This window comes from Ursus arctos, unplaced genomic scaffold (genome assembly GCF_023065955.2).
Source record: "Ursus arctos isolate Adak ecotype North America unplaced genomic scaffold, UrsArc2.0 scaffold_34, whole genome shotgun sequence".
NCBI lineage: Eukaryota > Metazoa > Chordata > Mammalia > Carnivora > Ursidae > Ursus > Ursus arctos.
In genome coordinates, this window is record NW_026623030.1 from 23,734,317 (window position 1) to 23,748,373 (window position 14,057).

The 14,057-nt window shown below is 40.9% G+C and overlaps 1 protein-coding gene across 3 annotated transcripts in view; it reads right to left on the minus strand.

Moving 5' to 3' along the window:
* ANAPC5 (anaphase promoting complex subunit 5) overlaps window positions 1–14,057 on the minus strand; it is a 39,431-nt gene that overhangs the window by 15,265 nt on the left and 10,109 nt on the right. For all 3 annotated transcript variants that reach the window (XM_026514842.4, XM_026514843.4, XM_044389852.3), the window contains 6 exons: window positions 11,343–11,409; window positions 8,146–8,247; window positions 6,982–7,172; window positions 3,704–3,785; window positions 2,971–3,060; window positions 366–547 (listed from right to left, as the gene is read on the minus strand). In XM_026514842.4, coding sequence (XP_026370627.1) covers window positions 366–547; window positions 2,971–3,060; window positions 3,704–3,785; window positions 6,982–7,172; window positions 8,146–8,247; window positions 11,343–11,409 — 714 coding nt within the window. The remainder of the gene's footprint in view (window positions 1–365; window positions 548–2,970; window positions 3,061–3,703; window positions 3,786–6,981; window positions 7,173–8,145; window positions 8,248–11,342; window positions 11,410–14,057) is intronic.

The following is a 14,057-nucleotide window of genomic DNA, read 5'->3' on the forward strand; positions in this document are numbered from 1 at the left end:
TAGTGCTTGGAGTCACAGGACCCGGGTTTGAGTCTTGGCTCTATCACCTGCTAACGACATTAGTGATCTTGGGTGTGAACCTTGGTTTTCACATCCTGGAATGGAGCCCGCCCACCAGTTACCTCACAGGGTATTTGGGAGGAGCAAGTACGAATGAGCATTGGAAAGAACTTTACAAAGTCTGTGCGAAGTACAAAGTGTTCTAAAACTATAAGCATTTCCTTTAATCCCCTGCAGGAACAACTTTCATCAAAGGGCAAAATGACTTGTCTGTTTGGCCTTTCATAGAACCAGTTTGCTAGCTTCTGTTCATCTCTGGAAGGATTCATGCCCTTACGGCCTTGAAAGTCGGCTTGAAGACCCACCTGCGGCCATAGAGTCTCCAGATGGCCGTTTTCTGTGCAATGCTGATATCGATGAGCTCTGACAGGCTGTGTTTCCAGTGTAGGAGGTCAGAGTCCTTTAGGGCATCCATCAGTTTGTTTGCTGTCTTCCCAGCAAAAGCCCTCTGCTGAACTAAGGACTGTATTCCCAGAGAGGCGAGGTACTAAGGGGACAGACATACATACCCATGACTCAAGGTATAGATTACATGACGGAATTGTTCACTCTTCAGAAATTTGGCATATTTCGCATTTTAGCACACGCAAACCGACAGCATTATTTAAAAGGAAAGTACCTACAGCCTGACTCTAACCCATGTGGAATGTGTTCCTGAAAAACTGGGCCTGGCAGAAAGGCAGAGGGTATGCTGAGAAGAGCCAGGGCCCTGACATAAAATGCGCCTGGACTTAAACACTGTCTCTGCCACTTGTTCTGTGAGTCAAGGCCAGTTAGCTTCCTAACCAAGCCTCTAACTTCCTCATCTGTAAAATGGGCATCAACTCTATCATAAAGAATTATTGTAAGAATTAAAATAACAGTATGTGGGGCAGTTGGTTGGCTCAGTTGGTTAAACATCTGCCTTCAGCTCAGGTCATGATCTCAGAATCCTGGGATGGAGTCCCGTGCTGGGCTCTGTGCTCGGTGGCAGGGAGTTCGCTTCTTCCTCTCCCTCTGCCCCTCCCCCTGCTCATGTGAGAGAGCTCTCTCCCAAATAAATAAATAAAATCTTAAATAAATAAATACAAAACAAAACAGTATGTGTCAAACAGTGCTGGACACATTATGGAGTAGGAGATTTTTTATTTCCCTTTTTAATTTTTTTTTTAAGATTTTATTTTTAAGTAATCTCTACACCCAATGTGGGGCTCAAAATTACAATCCTAAAATCAAGAGTCACATGTTCTACCAACTGAGCCAGCCAGGCGCCCCTGGAGTAGGAAACTTTTTAAGGGATGACTATTATGAGCATAATTATCTTTTCATTAACTTCTGATATAATTTTCAAAGGCGAAAGCACAACTTAAAAAAGTCAGCTTAGGGGCGCGTGGGTGACTCAGTCCATTAAATGTCTGATTCTTGGTTTCAGCTCAGGTAGTGATCTCAGGATCGTGATCTCAGGGTCGTAAGATCCAAGCCCTGTGTCAGGCTCCACACTCGGTGGGGAGTCTGCTGAAGGATTCTCTCTCTCTCTCTCCCCTCAGCCTCTCTCCCCCACTAAAATAAATAAATAAATCTTTAAAAAAAAAAGCTTAAATCCAAAATAAAAATTGTACTTACGAAATCATTTATTTTAAGGGAAAACTTACTTTGTCATTATGATCAATTCTGTACATGTAAGTGTCCTTTCCCAAAAATGAATCAAACAATTTACAGACTTTAAAAAGCATATACAATGTGACAACAATGTGTCAATGTGTCAACTCAATTTTTTTTTTTTAAGTAGGCTCCCCACCCAGTGTGGAGCCCAGCGTGGGGCTTGAACTTAAGACCCTCAGATCAAGATCTGAGCTGAGATCGAGGCAGATGCTAAACCGACTGAGCGACCCAGGCGCCCCTTCCATTTTTAAAAAGCATACACAATAAGTTATTTCACATATTACTTTCAGTTTTCCTGGACCTTGCCGTAAACTTTATGAGACAGAATATTTAAGCAGTCCCACTGCCTATGGTGCAGTTTTCAGCAGATGTTTTTGAGACAGAATAAGGTTCTGTGAGCAACAGTAATCTAGATTCTGATAGTCATTACTACTACATACGAGAAGACTAAGCCCTCTCACTGCCCCTCAGTATTTGTCACCAAGGACTATAATTCAGGTCCTTCCCTGTCACTTAAAGTAAGAAAAGACAAATATACCTGTCAGGTTTACTGATTCCTGGTTTTGTTTACTTTTAAAACACGGATCAGACTGGTTCTGTAAAGGGCCAGGTAGTAAATAATTTGTTTTGCAGACCACATTTGGTCTCCGTCACATATTCTTCTTTGTTGTTTTTTCCCCCCAACTACTTAAAAATGTAAAACCCATTCTTAGCTTTAGGGCCATATATAAGCAGGCAGCAAGCCAGATTCGGCCCATGGGCTATAGTCTGCCAGTCCCTGGTTTAAAAATAAGCCTTTCCTGGGGCGCCTGGGTGGCACAGCGGTTAAGCCTCTGCCTTCGGCTCAGGGCGTGATCCCGGAGTTCTGGGATCGAGCCCCACGTCAGGCTCTTCTGCTATGAGCCTGCTTCTTCCTCTCCCACTCCCCCTGCTTGTATTCCCTCTCTCGCTGGCTGTCTCTCTCTCTGTCGAATAAATAAATAAAATCTTTAAAAAAAAAAAAAATAAAATAAAAAAAAAAATAAAAATAAGCCTTTCCTGAAATTTTTCTAAGTAAATATGTGGAAGTCAATGTTGATCAATGAACTAAACTAGGATCTCATCAAATTGATCAATGGAACTTTTATAGATGTTATTAAGATAAAGGGAGCAGAGAGAAATCTATCAAACAGAACTTCGTGGTTTGATTAACAGTAAAGGTCATATGAAACCATCAAGAATGAAACCACACCATTTACTTAAATAATCTCACAGGAAGATGAGCCTTACCGGTAACCCAAAATGTACTGCCTTCTTCACAGAGTGTTCTAGCAGAACATAGCTGTCGGATCTCTTCTGCCCCAGCACATAAAGCCAGCTCTGGTAAGAGAAATCATCAAAATATATCCTAACGATGATAACGGTTAATGTTCTATTGAAATATCAGCACGGTTGTAAGAAAGACTTAACAAGAGACAAGATAAATCCTCTAAAGTCCTCTTTCACGAAGTATGAACCTACATGAAAACCAGTGAACGCATTAAAAATGTGTTAAGACTAAGCTAAACAGCCATTGGTCTTCACCTCTGACAGCAGTGAGTGGCAAGTATCCCCTAAAAAAACATGAAGCTCCCATATGGCCTTTAGTTGAGAAATCGAGATTCTCAGGGAATGTTAAATAAATTCTGTGTTCTACTTGTGCTTGGTGTTTATGCTTTCACGGGATGATGTCTCATCCCATTACTAACTGTTGCATATACCTTTTTGTTAATGCCAATATTTAATGTGGTAGTTTTGGATTAAAATTTGTAGCCAAAAAATGCCCCCCAAAGCAAAACAGAGATCATGAATTAAGAAATATAATAACAATGGATTGTCTTTCCTGAATTCCTATAACCACCTAACTAGTTTCCCTTCACTGCTAAGGGCCTTCCAACTGCAAAAAGACCCAATTTGAACAGGGCCTTTCAAAGGCCAACTCAACCCAGGGGCAGAACTCCTGAGACAGGAGGAGGCGGCTCACCAAGCAATGCTGGAGACACACATGATCGTTGGACTCCTGGGCAATCCTAATCGCCTCCTGCAGGGCGAGCTCTGCCTGCTGACTAGAGACAGACCGAACATTAATAACACATTAACAATCACAAACATGTCCAAGCAACGTAACAGGAAGGCATCTGTACAGTAATTCATCTGCGTAGAGGCCTCTGGATTGGAAGTCATTAACAATGAGTTTATTCCGTCCTCCAGCAGCAAGAAACATTAGCAGTAGAGACACAGAACAGGTCCTTTCTAAGGTGATTTCTACTAAAAAGGGCAAGAAGGCATGGCTCTTCTTGATCTCTGCTCCTAAGATTTTTATTTTAGTTGTCTACCCCTGGGAGGAGGGGCAAGTATAGGATACATTTCACTTTTCACTGCATTCCCTTCCCCATTATGTGAATTGTTTTTTTTTTACAATGGCGTTTGATACTTTTGTATTTTTCAAAACTAGTTTTAAAAGGTATTTTGAGGATACTCACTTCTGAGATTGTTTTTCTGCTGACTCGGCTCCCTCCATCTGGGATGTCTCCCTTAATCTCAAATTCTGCGGAAATTGAGCCAATATCCTTGGCCCCACTCAGCTCTCACCTCTAAAAACACCCACAGAAATGCTATCTGTAACCTACCTTGCAGTGCTTAATTAAATACTACTGTGTATCACCTTCTACTTATTTAATCTGTGTTAATTTTATTTCTTCAAATAGTTTATAAGCCTGTGGAGGGTGAGCTCTTAAATTTTGGGTTTCCCAGTGCCAAGTCACAGAAAGAAGTGCAGGGTTACAGAAGACCTCAAAATCAAATCAGAAATTCTATGGGTATCACTTATTTAGGAGAAATTTACATAAAGAATTTTCTTTAAAATAGCGTTAGACTCAAAATAAAAAGGGGGGGGGCGCCTGTGCAGCTCAGTCCGTTAAGCGTCTGCCTTCGGCTCAGGTCATGATCCCGGAGTCCTCAGATCAAACCCTGCATCGGGCTCCCTGCTCAGCGGAGAGCCTGCTTCTCCCTCTGTCTGCTGCTCTGCCACACTCGTGCACTCGCTCTCTGTCTCTGTCAAATAAATAAAATCTTAAAAAAAAAAATTAGCATTAGCCTCACACGATCCATTTTAACTGGGGAGAGCTGGATTGTCCCTCGATAACCGCTGATTTGAATAAAGAAGTCAGATACATTTTTACCTATTTTACATTTCTTTTAAATTCCTTTCAATGCTAAGATGCAATAGGACATAAGTTACTTGAGGACAGGAAGCATATCATCACACACAGGCCTTCAACAAATATCAGTTGGTTTAACTTTATTGAATATCTGAAGACCAAATAAATAATGTTAAGTTTAAAAAAAAAAAAAAAGGCTTTGGGGGGAACTGTATAGATAGTATGCTGAAAGTAAAGAGAGATTACTTTTCCCAGGGAGGAGGAAAAGTTAGATCTACCAAATGGTAGGTTCCCAGGCAGATTAAGACTGCTTTAAATCTCTATTCAAATATCAAGTTAGTAGAGGTTAGGGAGGGCTGACTTGCTACCTTATTATTTAAACAGAAGCTCACAAATTGAAGGAGTGATCTGTGCATATATCTGGAGGAGTGTCCCTTATGAAAACAAAGCACTCCCCAACCCTCTATCCTCATCTATCACCTTTATGTATTATGTTTAGTGTTGTTTACTGTCTATCTCCTCCACTGTAAGCTCCATGAGAACAGAGGGTTTTTCCCTCTTTTTTTACTGCTGTACCCTCAGCGCCTAACACAGTGCCTAGTACACAGCAGGTGCTCAATAAACAACTACACTAACTTTCAAGAAATCTTCACAATCCCATAAGCTACGTGACCAAGACTTATACAGGCCACAGCTCCAGGACTAGAATCAAAGAAGCATGGACCTGAGTAAATTAATTAGCAATTAATGTGATGCAGTTAGCTGCCTCTCCTATTATAAATATACAAATTCTATACATCAACAGATTATTTGTATTTAGAAGCCTGGATACAAATTTCTAAACCCTAGGAAAAGCTGTTTTGAACACAGAAATCAGTTAGTGGTAAATACTACAAATGATATTGCTATTTATGAGAATATAAAAAAACGAAAGGTTCTGATTAAGAGGTCGTTACAGCTGGGCAGACAAAAAGAAGCTGACGATCAAAAGATAACATGGAATCTCATAAAATCATGGAGTTTGGAGTAGACCTGAACCTGAGTCCAACTATCAATCTGATGCTTGAATGCCCTTACTTACACCTGATCTAGGCTTGAGTACCTCGTTGACCCTTCCTTAGAGGTTCCATGTGGGACCACCTTCCTTATCATTGGCAAAAGCACAGCCCTTCCCTTGCACTTCCCTGCTCTTGTTCTTCGCCAGGAATTACACCCTCGGTCACCTAGGTAAGCTTTCTTCACATGACCTTTACAATGTGAAGATGCCAAACACGTGCTTGGTGAAATCATTTTCTCTCTAGGCTCACCATTCTCATCTCCTTCCCACACTGTTTATATGACATGGCTTTGAATGCCTACAAGGAGACTGTTCCCCACACAAGCTCCAGCCTGTCTATGTCCCTTTTAAAATGTGACAATCAGAAATCCATTAACACACCCTACAGTCTCTATTCAAAAATGCCTGTAGCAGACACCACATTTCTCTCAAAGGGGGAAAAGCCACAGATGGGTGGGGGGAGACCCTTTCAATTAATAATCCTCTACCCTTTCACCCTTATTCACATTATTTCATTGTTTCCAAAACAGCCTCCATGTTTTAAGTTTTTATCCACATACCTCTATTTACTAATTAATAATTGGGCAATTTTCCTATTTTTATTCATTAAAATCATAAGCATAACTTAGCAATGGCATAAGCCAGTGTCACCCCACTGAACTGCCTGAATTCTTTCCAAAAGCAAACATGTGGCTTTTTGTAAGCCCTACAGTGTTTTATCCAGTAAAAGTACGACTTCCTTTTGGCTTTTTGAAAGACTGAAAATAGCTTTTGTATCCCCATTATTACCTCCGAAAAATCCTTTTGGGAATCTCTGGCCTAATGACCTAATTTCCTTTTAACTCAATGGCTGTTGTTCTTAGAAGTATCGAAAGAGGCCACGCACTTAAGATAGTAATATTCAACGGTGACACTAGGGGGCAGACTGCTTAAGCAGAAGATTTTTGTTAACTTCTGTCCAGGAAAAGAGCTTCCTTCTTCGCAAGTTAACGTTTGAGAGTTGATCTCTTCAGTCTCTGCGGAGACAAAAACCTATGGACTCACTAGTGACCGAAGCGGCAGTGCAGGGCGGCCAGGTTCAGCGCGGCGTATCTCAGGCTCCGACCGTAGCCCTCCTCCCCGTTACTTTTGCTTTCCGCCCCAGTGAGAATCAGGCGATCGAAATAATGAAGGAGACTGTGTGTTGAACTGAAAACATCTTGGACCCGGAGGTTGTTTAAGTAGCTGAGATAGTGCTGAAACAAGAAACAATCCACGCATTTTAAATGTTCCTTCCTCCCGCGTGAGACTAATTCAGAGCGTCCCGCTGGCTGAAAACACCGGTGTACCCCCAACCCTCCTAGCAAGACGTCTTAGCGTAACCTTTCCTGCATAGGCAGGATAAAACAAGTTTAGGACACAGTGGTTTGTTTCCTCCTTAGGGAGTCCCCAAATGAAACATGGGAGCCCCATTAGGATTTGTATCAGAGTTTTATCCTAAATATACGTCCACTATGCCACTGGTTATATTAGAGCCCATGGGTGACGGGGTGGGGGACACTCACCTAGCTCAGGTATTAAGGAATACTGTGAACTCAAAAATGAAGATTTTAATTCCTGAATTCATATAAAAATTATAAAATTAATTTCTGTAAATGTCCAAGTCATAATACAGTGAGTCTTTAACTAGTTTACTAAGTTTATTATCTTGCAATTATTTTGACACTATTTTCGTTTTGTTTGATTCACTGAATTAAACTTCCCTCCAACAGGCGGATCCCATTTACTATGGAGCAAAACAGATCTATTTCTGCATGGGAATAAAAACGTCAAATCCAGATACCACTAAGAAAGTTAAAAAAAAAAAAGTTTTCAGGGTAAAAATCCAGTAATGAAAGGAATTATTTGAATTTGGAAAAAAAAAAAAAAACTAACAAAAGAAAAGGAAGGAAAAGAATTTTTAGCCCCAAAACTTGAAAAAAAAAATCAGTCTACTCCATCATCTGTCCATAATTCGGAGCCTCAGAGAGACGATGCATGAACAAGAACAGCAACAGACTGAAGAAAGCCCTAATGGCCTGGGTGTGAGAAGTTCGAGGGGAAGCTTTGCGACTTAGGCTTGTTGACTCGCCAACATTTCCTTCCAAGAAACAGGGCCAATGGGCCAGTCCTCATGTGCATGGCTCGTCAATATAAAGAGTAGCCTCGTCATCCAATTCAAAGACTCACCGCTTCAGCAAAATCAGGATTAAATTTCAACAAGTTGTTCAGTTCCTTCTGCAAAGATGCTGGAGTGAGGGCTTTCGTCTCATCGTTCTTTAACAAAGAAGCCTGAAATTTAAAAATGACAATTCAGTGGAAAGAAATGGCCAATAAACATATGGCAATAAACATATGGCAATATATACTAACCAGCATCCCCTATGTTCTTTTCCACAGCTACTCTCTTTTTTTTTTTTTTTTTAAGATTTTATTTATTTATTTGACAAAGAGAGACAGTCAACGAGAGAGGGAACACAAGCAAGGGGAGTGGGAGAGGAAGAAGCAGGCTCCAATCTTGACCACACAAAACACTGTTCCCTCTTCCTGAAACACAAAGCCTCCCAACTACCTCTGCCCAGTCACACGCTCCTCACAGGCCTTGCGAACTCCCGCTCCTCCTTCGGGCCCCAGTTTAGACTTCGGCCACTTGCTTGTATCACTTCCTAGACTAGGTAAGGTCCTGTAAGTCCCTACATGTGCCCATAAGCAGCCTGTACTAACCCTTCCTGCAGTACTTATCACACTACATGAAAAGTACCAGTGTGACCCACCCCGGACTGTGACCACCTTCAGGACTGGTGGTGAATACCTCCATCCAGCACTGCAAGGGGTCTCAGGGCACTCAGGCGCCCCAGTCCTGGTTATCTATCTCATTAGATGGTACCAGCAATGATGATATAAAATATGTAGAAAACTAGTTCTAAATTAACTATCAGTAATTAACTTTGTTACAGACACTTCAATTTTACCTAGACAAATTCTTATTGGTAAGTAATAATTTCTAATTCCATTTGAATTCATTATATCATTGTAGAAGATTCCAAAAACATGGAAAGACACACAGAGGAAACCAAAATCATCTGTAACCCCTCCACCCAGAAATAACACTACTAATGTCAGTGTCCTATTCCAGTCTTTTTTCGACGTGTGTGGGATATATATGTGATGCATACATTAACACCTATGCCATATTTTTAACAAAATTAGAACATGGTATATCAATTTACTTCCTGCTCTTTTCATTAGTAATATATTATAAAGTTTGTCTCATCTTCAGTCTTTGAAAATATGACTTTTAAAGCAAAAGTATTAACCCTGTGACCGTCATATTTATTGCAAATACTTTTTCCCTTTTTATCATTTGCCTTTTAGTTTTATTAGAATGTGTTCTGGCATGCAGACGTTTTTAATTTTTATGCTGAAAAATCAAATGATCTTCTCCTATGTGTTTTCTCATAGCTTTTATGTTTAGAAAGTCTTTCCCCACCTAGAGATCAGTTAAAAGTTAATATGTAGTTCCTCCTGGTCTAATTACAGCTTTACATATTCACATTTACCCTTTAATCCATCTGTAATGTACTGAAGTATGAGGCTGAGGTAAAGATCTAGCTATATGTTCTCTTCCATACTTAGCCAATTGTCTAGATGGGTTTTTCTAATCTGTTTGAAACTCATCTGCAGGGTCATCCTATCACTTTTCATCTAGACCTAAATATTACATCTTTCTGCAGAACGAAAATTAATAACAAAATTAAGGAAAATTAGAAAAGTAGAGCAAAAAATCAAAATCCTATACTTGAAAATAACATGGGAGAAAAATACCCAGCTTCTGTTACCAAGCAAATGAAAAAGTATGGCTCAAAAGCACTAGCAAGAAATGTCTGGGGTGAAATGTACTGATGTCTGCAACCTGAAATGCATCAAAAAATGAAAGATGAAATGGTGGCTGGATAAGGGATGTGTAGGTATATGATAAGAAAGCGAAATAGTTCATTGTGGCATCTAGGTGACAGGTATATGGGTATTCACTACACAATGCTTTTCAACTTTTCTTTCTGTTTGAAAATGTCCATAATAAAATGTTGGGGGAAGTCAAGTCTTCCAAATCAGGTTTTTGGGCTGTGTTAATCACACACTATTATAAAAGGAACAAGCATTGTACTTTAAGAAAAATAAAAACAGGGGCACCTGGGTGGCACAGCGGTTAAGCGTCTGCCTTCGGCTCAGGCCGTGATCCCGGCATTATGGGATCGAGCCCCACATCGGGCTCCTCCGCTATGAGCCTGCTTCTTCCTCTCCCACTTCCCCTGCTTGTGTACCCTCTCTCGCTGGCTGTCTCTCTCTCTGTCAAATAAATAAAATCTTTAAAATAAAATAAAATAAAATAAAATCAAATCAAATCAAATCAAATCATGGGGCACTTGGCTGGCTCAATCAGTAGAGCATACGACTCTTGATCTTGGGGTTTTAAGTTCGAGCCCCACACTGGGTATAAAGATTACTTAAAAATAAAATCTTAAAAAAAAAAATACAGGAAAAAAATCCCCCACAAAATCATAAAGAACACATAACCACCATGTATTGTTAGTGAAGAAAAGAGGACTGAGAATAAGGAATAATGCAGACTCACTAATAAACCTACTAACAAGACAGGCACATGTGATCACATGTAATGCCACAGGACTTGTTTTTACTTATTAAAGATTTTATTTACTTATTTATTTGAGAGAGAGAGGGAGCGAGAGAGAGAAGTGGGAGGAGGAAGGGGAGAGGGAGAGAGAGATTCTCCAGCAGACTTCCTACTGAGCGTGGAGCCAGACATGGGGCTTGATCCCATTACCCCAAGATCATGACCAAAGCCGAAATCAAGAGTCGTATGCTTGGGGCGCCTGGGTGGCACAGTGGTTAAGCGTTTGCCTTCGGCTCAGGGTGTGATCCTGGCGTTATGGGATCGAGCCCCACATCAGGCTCCTCCGCTATGAGCCTGCTTCTTCCTCTCCCACTCCCCTGCTTGTGTTCCCTCTCTCACTGGCTGTCTCTATCTCTGTTAAATAAATAAATAAAATCTTTAAAAAAAAAAAAAAAGAGTCGTATGCTTAACCAACTGAGCCACCCAGGCACCCCTCCACAGGATTTGTTTTTAAAAGTTTGTGATAGGGACGCCTGGGTGGCTCAGTTGGTTAAGCATCTGCCTTCGGCTCAGGTCATGATCCCGGGGTCCTGGGATCGAGACCCGTGTCAGGCTCCCTGCTCAGTGGGGAGCCTGCTTCTCCCGCTGCATGCTGCTCCCCCTGCTTGTGCTCACTCACTCTCTCACTCTAATAAAATCTTTTTAAAAAATAAAAATAAATAAAAGTTTGTGATAAGTAACAGAATTAACATACCTGTTGAGAAAGGAAAAATTCTGCTTGTTTTTGGGAGAGAGGTCCACTGCAAGATACCTCCTCTTCTCTGGAAAAAATAAAACAAAACTACTAAGGAATTACACCACAGGGATGGGTGAACTAGGTGATGGGGACCAAAGAGTGCACCTGTCATGAGGAGCACCGGGTGTCCTATGAAGTGCTGAATCACTGTACTGTACACCTGAAACTAATATGACACTGTATGGTAACTCACTGGAATTAAAATAAAAACTTAAAAAGTCAAACAAGCAAACAAAAAGAATTACACAACAGCAAGAATGGTAAGGCTAACAAAGTCAAACAACTTCATCAGAAGAGCCCAAAAACCTTTACAATTAATTCTCTCCTCTCAGGAATAGGAAAAACATCCATAAAAAGTGATGTTGAATGACCTGCCTAAGTTCACACAACATAATTATGGACAGTTATACTCCTAGGTTCCAGATGGTGTGATCTTCCCACCATGCACATCTCTCGTGGTACCCTGATTTAAAGCCCTTCAGTGGTACCTCCTCAAGTTCCAGAATAAAGTCCACTCTGCTCAGCAGGGCATGCGCAATGCTCTAGGAGTGGTTCTAGCCACTACCTCTCCTTTGCCTTTTCTTTCTCACCCACACCTCCGGCCTGACGACCTCCTCACAGATCTCCTATCGCGCCAAGATGCCCCTGTTGCTTCCCTGGCCTGCAGGGCCATTGTCCCACCCACTGTTGGCCTGCAGTACACCATCCATCATTCCCGACTCAAGCATCCTGTCCTCCAAGAATCTCTGCTGACGTCTCTCCCTGGAGGTGCCACTGTCTCCTAGAGACGCAGAGCACAGCACCTATGCACTGCCACACCTGCCTGCTCTTACTTGCAACTGGATGCCAATACCCAGCACTATGCCTAGGAACAAAACAGGTGCTCAGAGTTGGGGAAATGAATGAACGAAGAATTTCTAACTCCTTGCTACAGATACAAATGTGGTGTACTCAGAAGCAGGAAAAAGTGGCTTCTCCTATGAGATATTTGTCTAGAAATTTACATTATGCAGAATTAACAGACAAGGAATATAGGGATATAAACCTAGGCTTGAAAAATCTACACATGCACAACAGAAAAGTCTTATTTTGAGAGCAAAGTATGAGTAATACCATTTTGCCACAAGACTCTGAAGAAATGGACTTCTGTATAGGATGATGGGAAGTATAAAAATCAATATTTACTCATAAATAATGCTTTTATAAGCACTCTGCATCTAATATAGCAGTTCTCCAACTTTTATGTAAAAGATACATGAATGGATATTCTGAAAGAAAAGAAAATTCTTCTGAGGTTACAGAATTTGGGGAAGTTACACTATCTTGCTTGAAGATTCATGACACCCATGAGAGAAATCCAACAGAAAGAAACTTTATTTACTTTTGTTTAATGTACCATTTACCAAACTCATTGAGTAAAGAATCCTTTCCTTACATCTTTCAAGAAGCACTAGTGTTCCACAGAAAACACTTTGGGAGGTGCTGCTCTAATATTCTCTTGGCTTCATTTCTGATAAATATTACCTAATAATCCCTAAGGCAGTGTATCATATTCTGCAACCATAGGAGCTGCCAAGAACCAGCCCCAACCCAGGTCTAACAAAGATCAGTGACACAATAGTGACCTGGAGGGAAATGGAAAACAAATTCGCAGGCCAAGTTCTCAAATGGAAAACACTTAAGTATCTGGGCAGTAAGGAGCCCTTTTCTCTTAACACACCTCATAACCAAGGTAAACCCAAGGCTTGGAATAAACATGGCTGCACACAAAAAGCCTAGGGACAGGTAAGAATGAATGAATGAATGAATGAATGAACAAATGAATGAATGAATGAATTCATCTGAATGAAACTGGATACACACAAATCTGGTCCCATTTGGCTCTAAAGTCCACAACGGTCAGGACACCTGGCCAGCTCAGTCGGTAGAGCATAGAGAAAATCAGCACCATGCAAACTGATTCTATAAAGAAGGGAAGTACAATCCCCATAAATGAAGATCGAATTTGGTTCTGGCCTCCACAGTGGCAATCATGGCTGACATGAACCAGCTTGGGAAGAGCAAGTAAAAACACCATGGCCCAAACCATCCTTCACTGACTCCTGTTTCCTCGGGGCCTCACAAATACATGCAGAAGAAAGTAACTCATGAGAAGCCACAGAGGTATTCAATTTAGGAAAAGGGCTACCCATCTGAGAAAAGGGTTCAAGTATACCTTGCTTATAAATCCAATTATTAGCTGAGAGAGAATTTTAGACCTTACTAGTACTATACATCAAGGGCACTTAAGCTGGATCCATGGATGGGCTTTAAGTCCATGAACCTTATAAAACTGCACGCAAAAAAAAAAAAAGATGTGCATTTCTAATACGAACCTAGTACATGGCACTTGTGAGATTCTCAGGAGTCTGGAAATTCCTCTAAAGGTCTTAACTCTACCAGTCATTGAAATTTTAAAAATATGGTATTAATCAATCAACAAAGGTTTTATTTTTTGTTTTTGAATACTTGCAATGCACAAAACACCAGTCTAGGTCCTGGAGCACACAGAATATGTTAATAGGCTTACAGTCCTGGGGAAAGCTAAGACCAGCCCAGGTGAGAAGATGGCAGTAAGTGATACATGCCAAACGTGAATACGAACTCTGTACTGAGAAATGGGGGGAATCACTT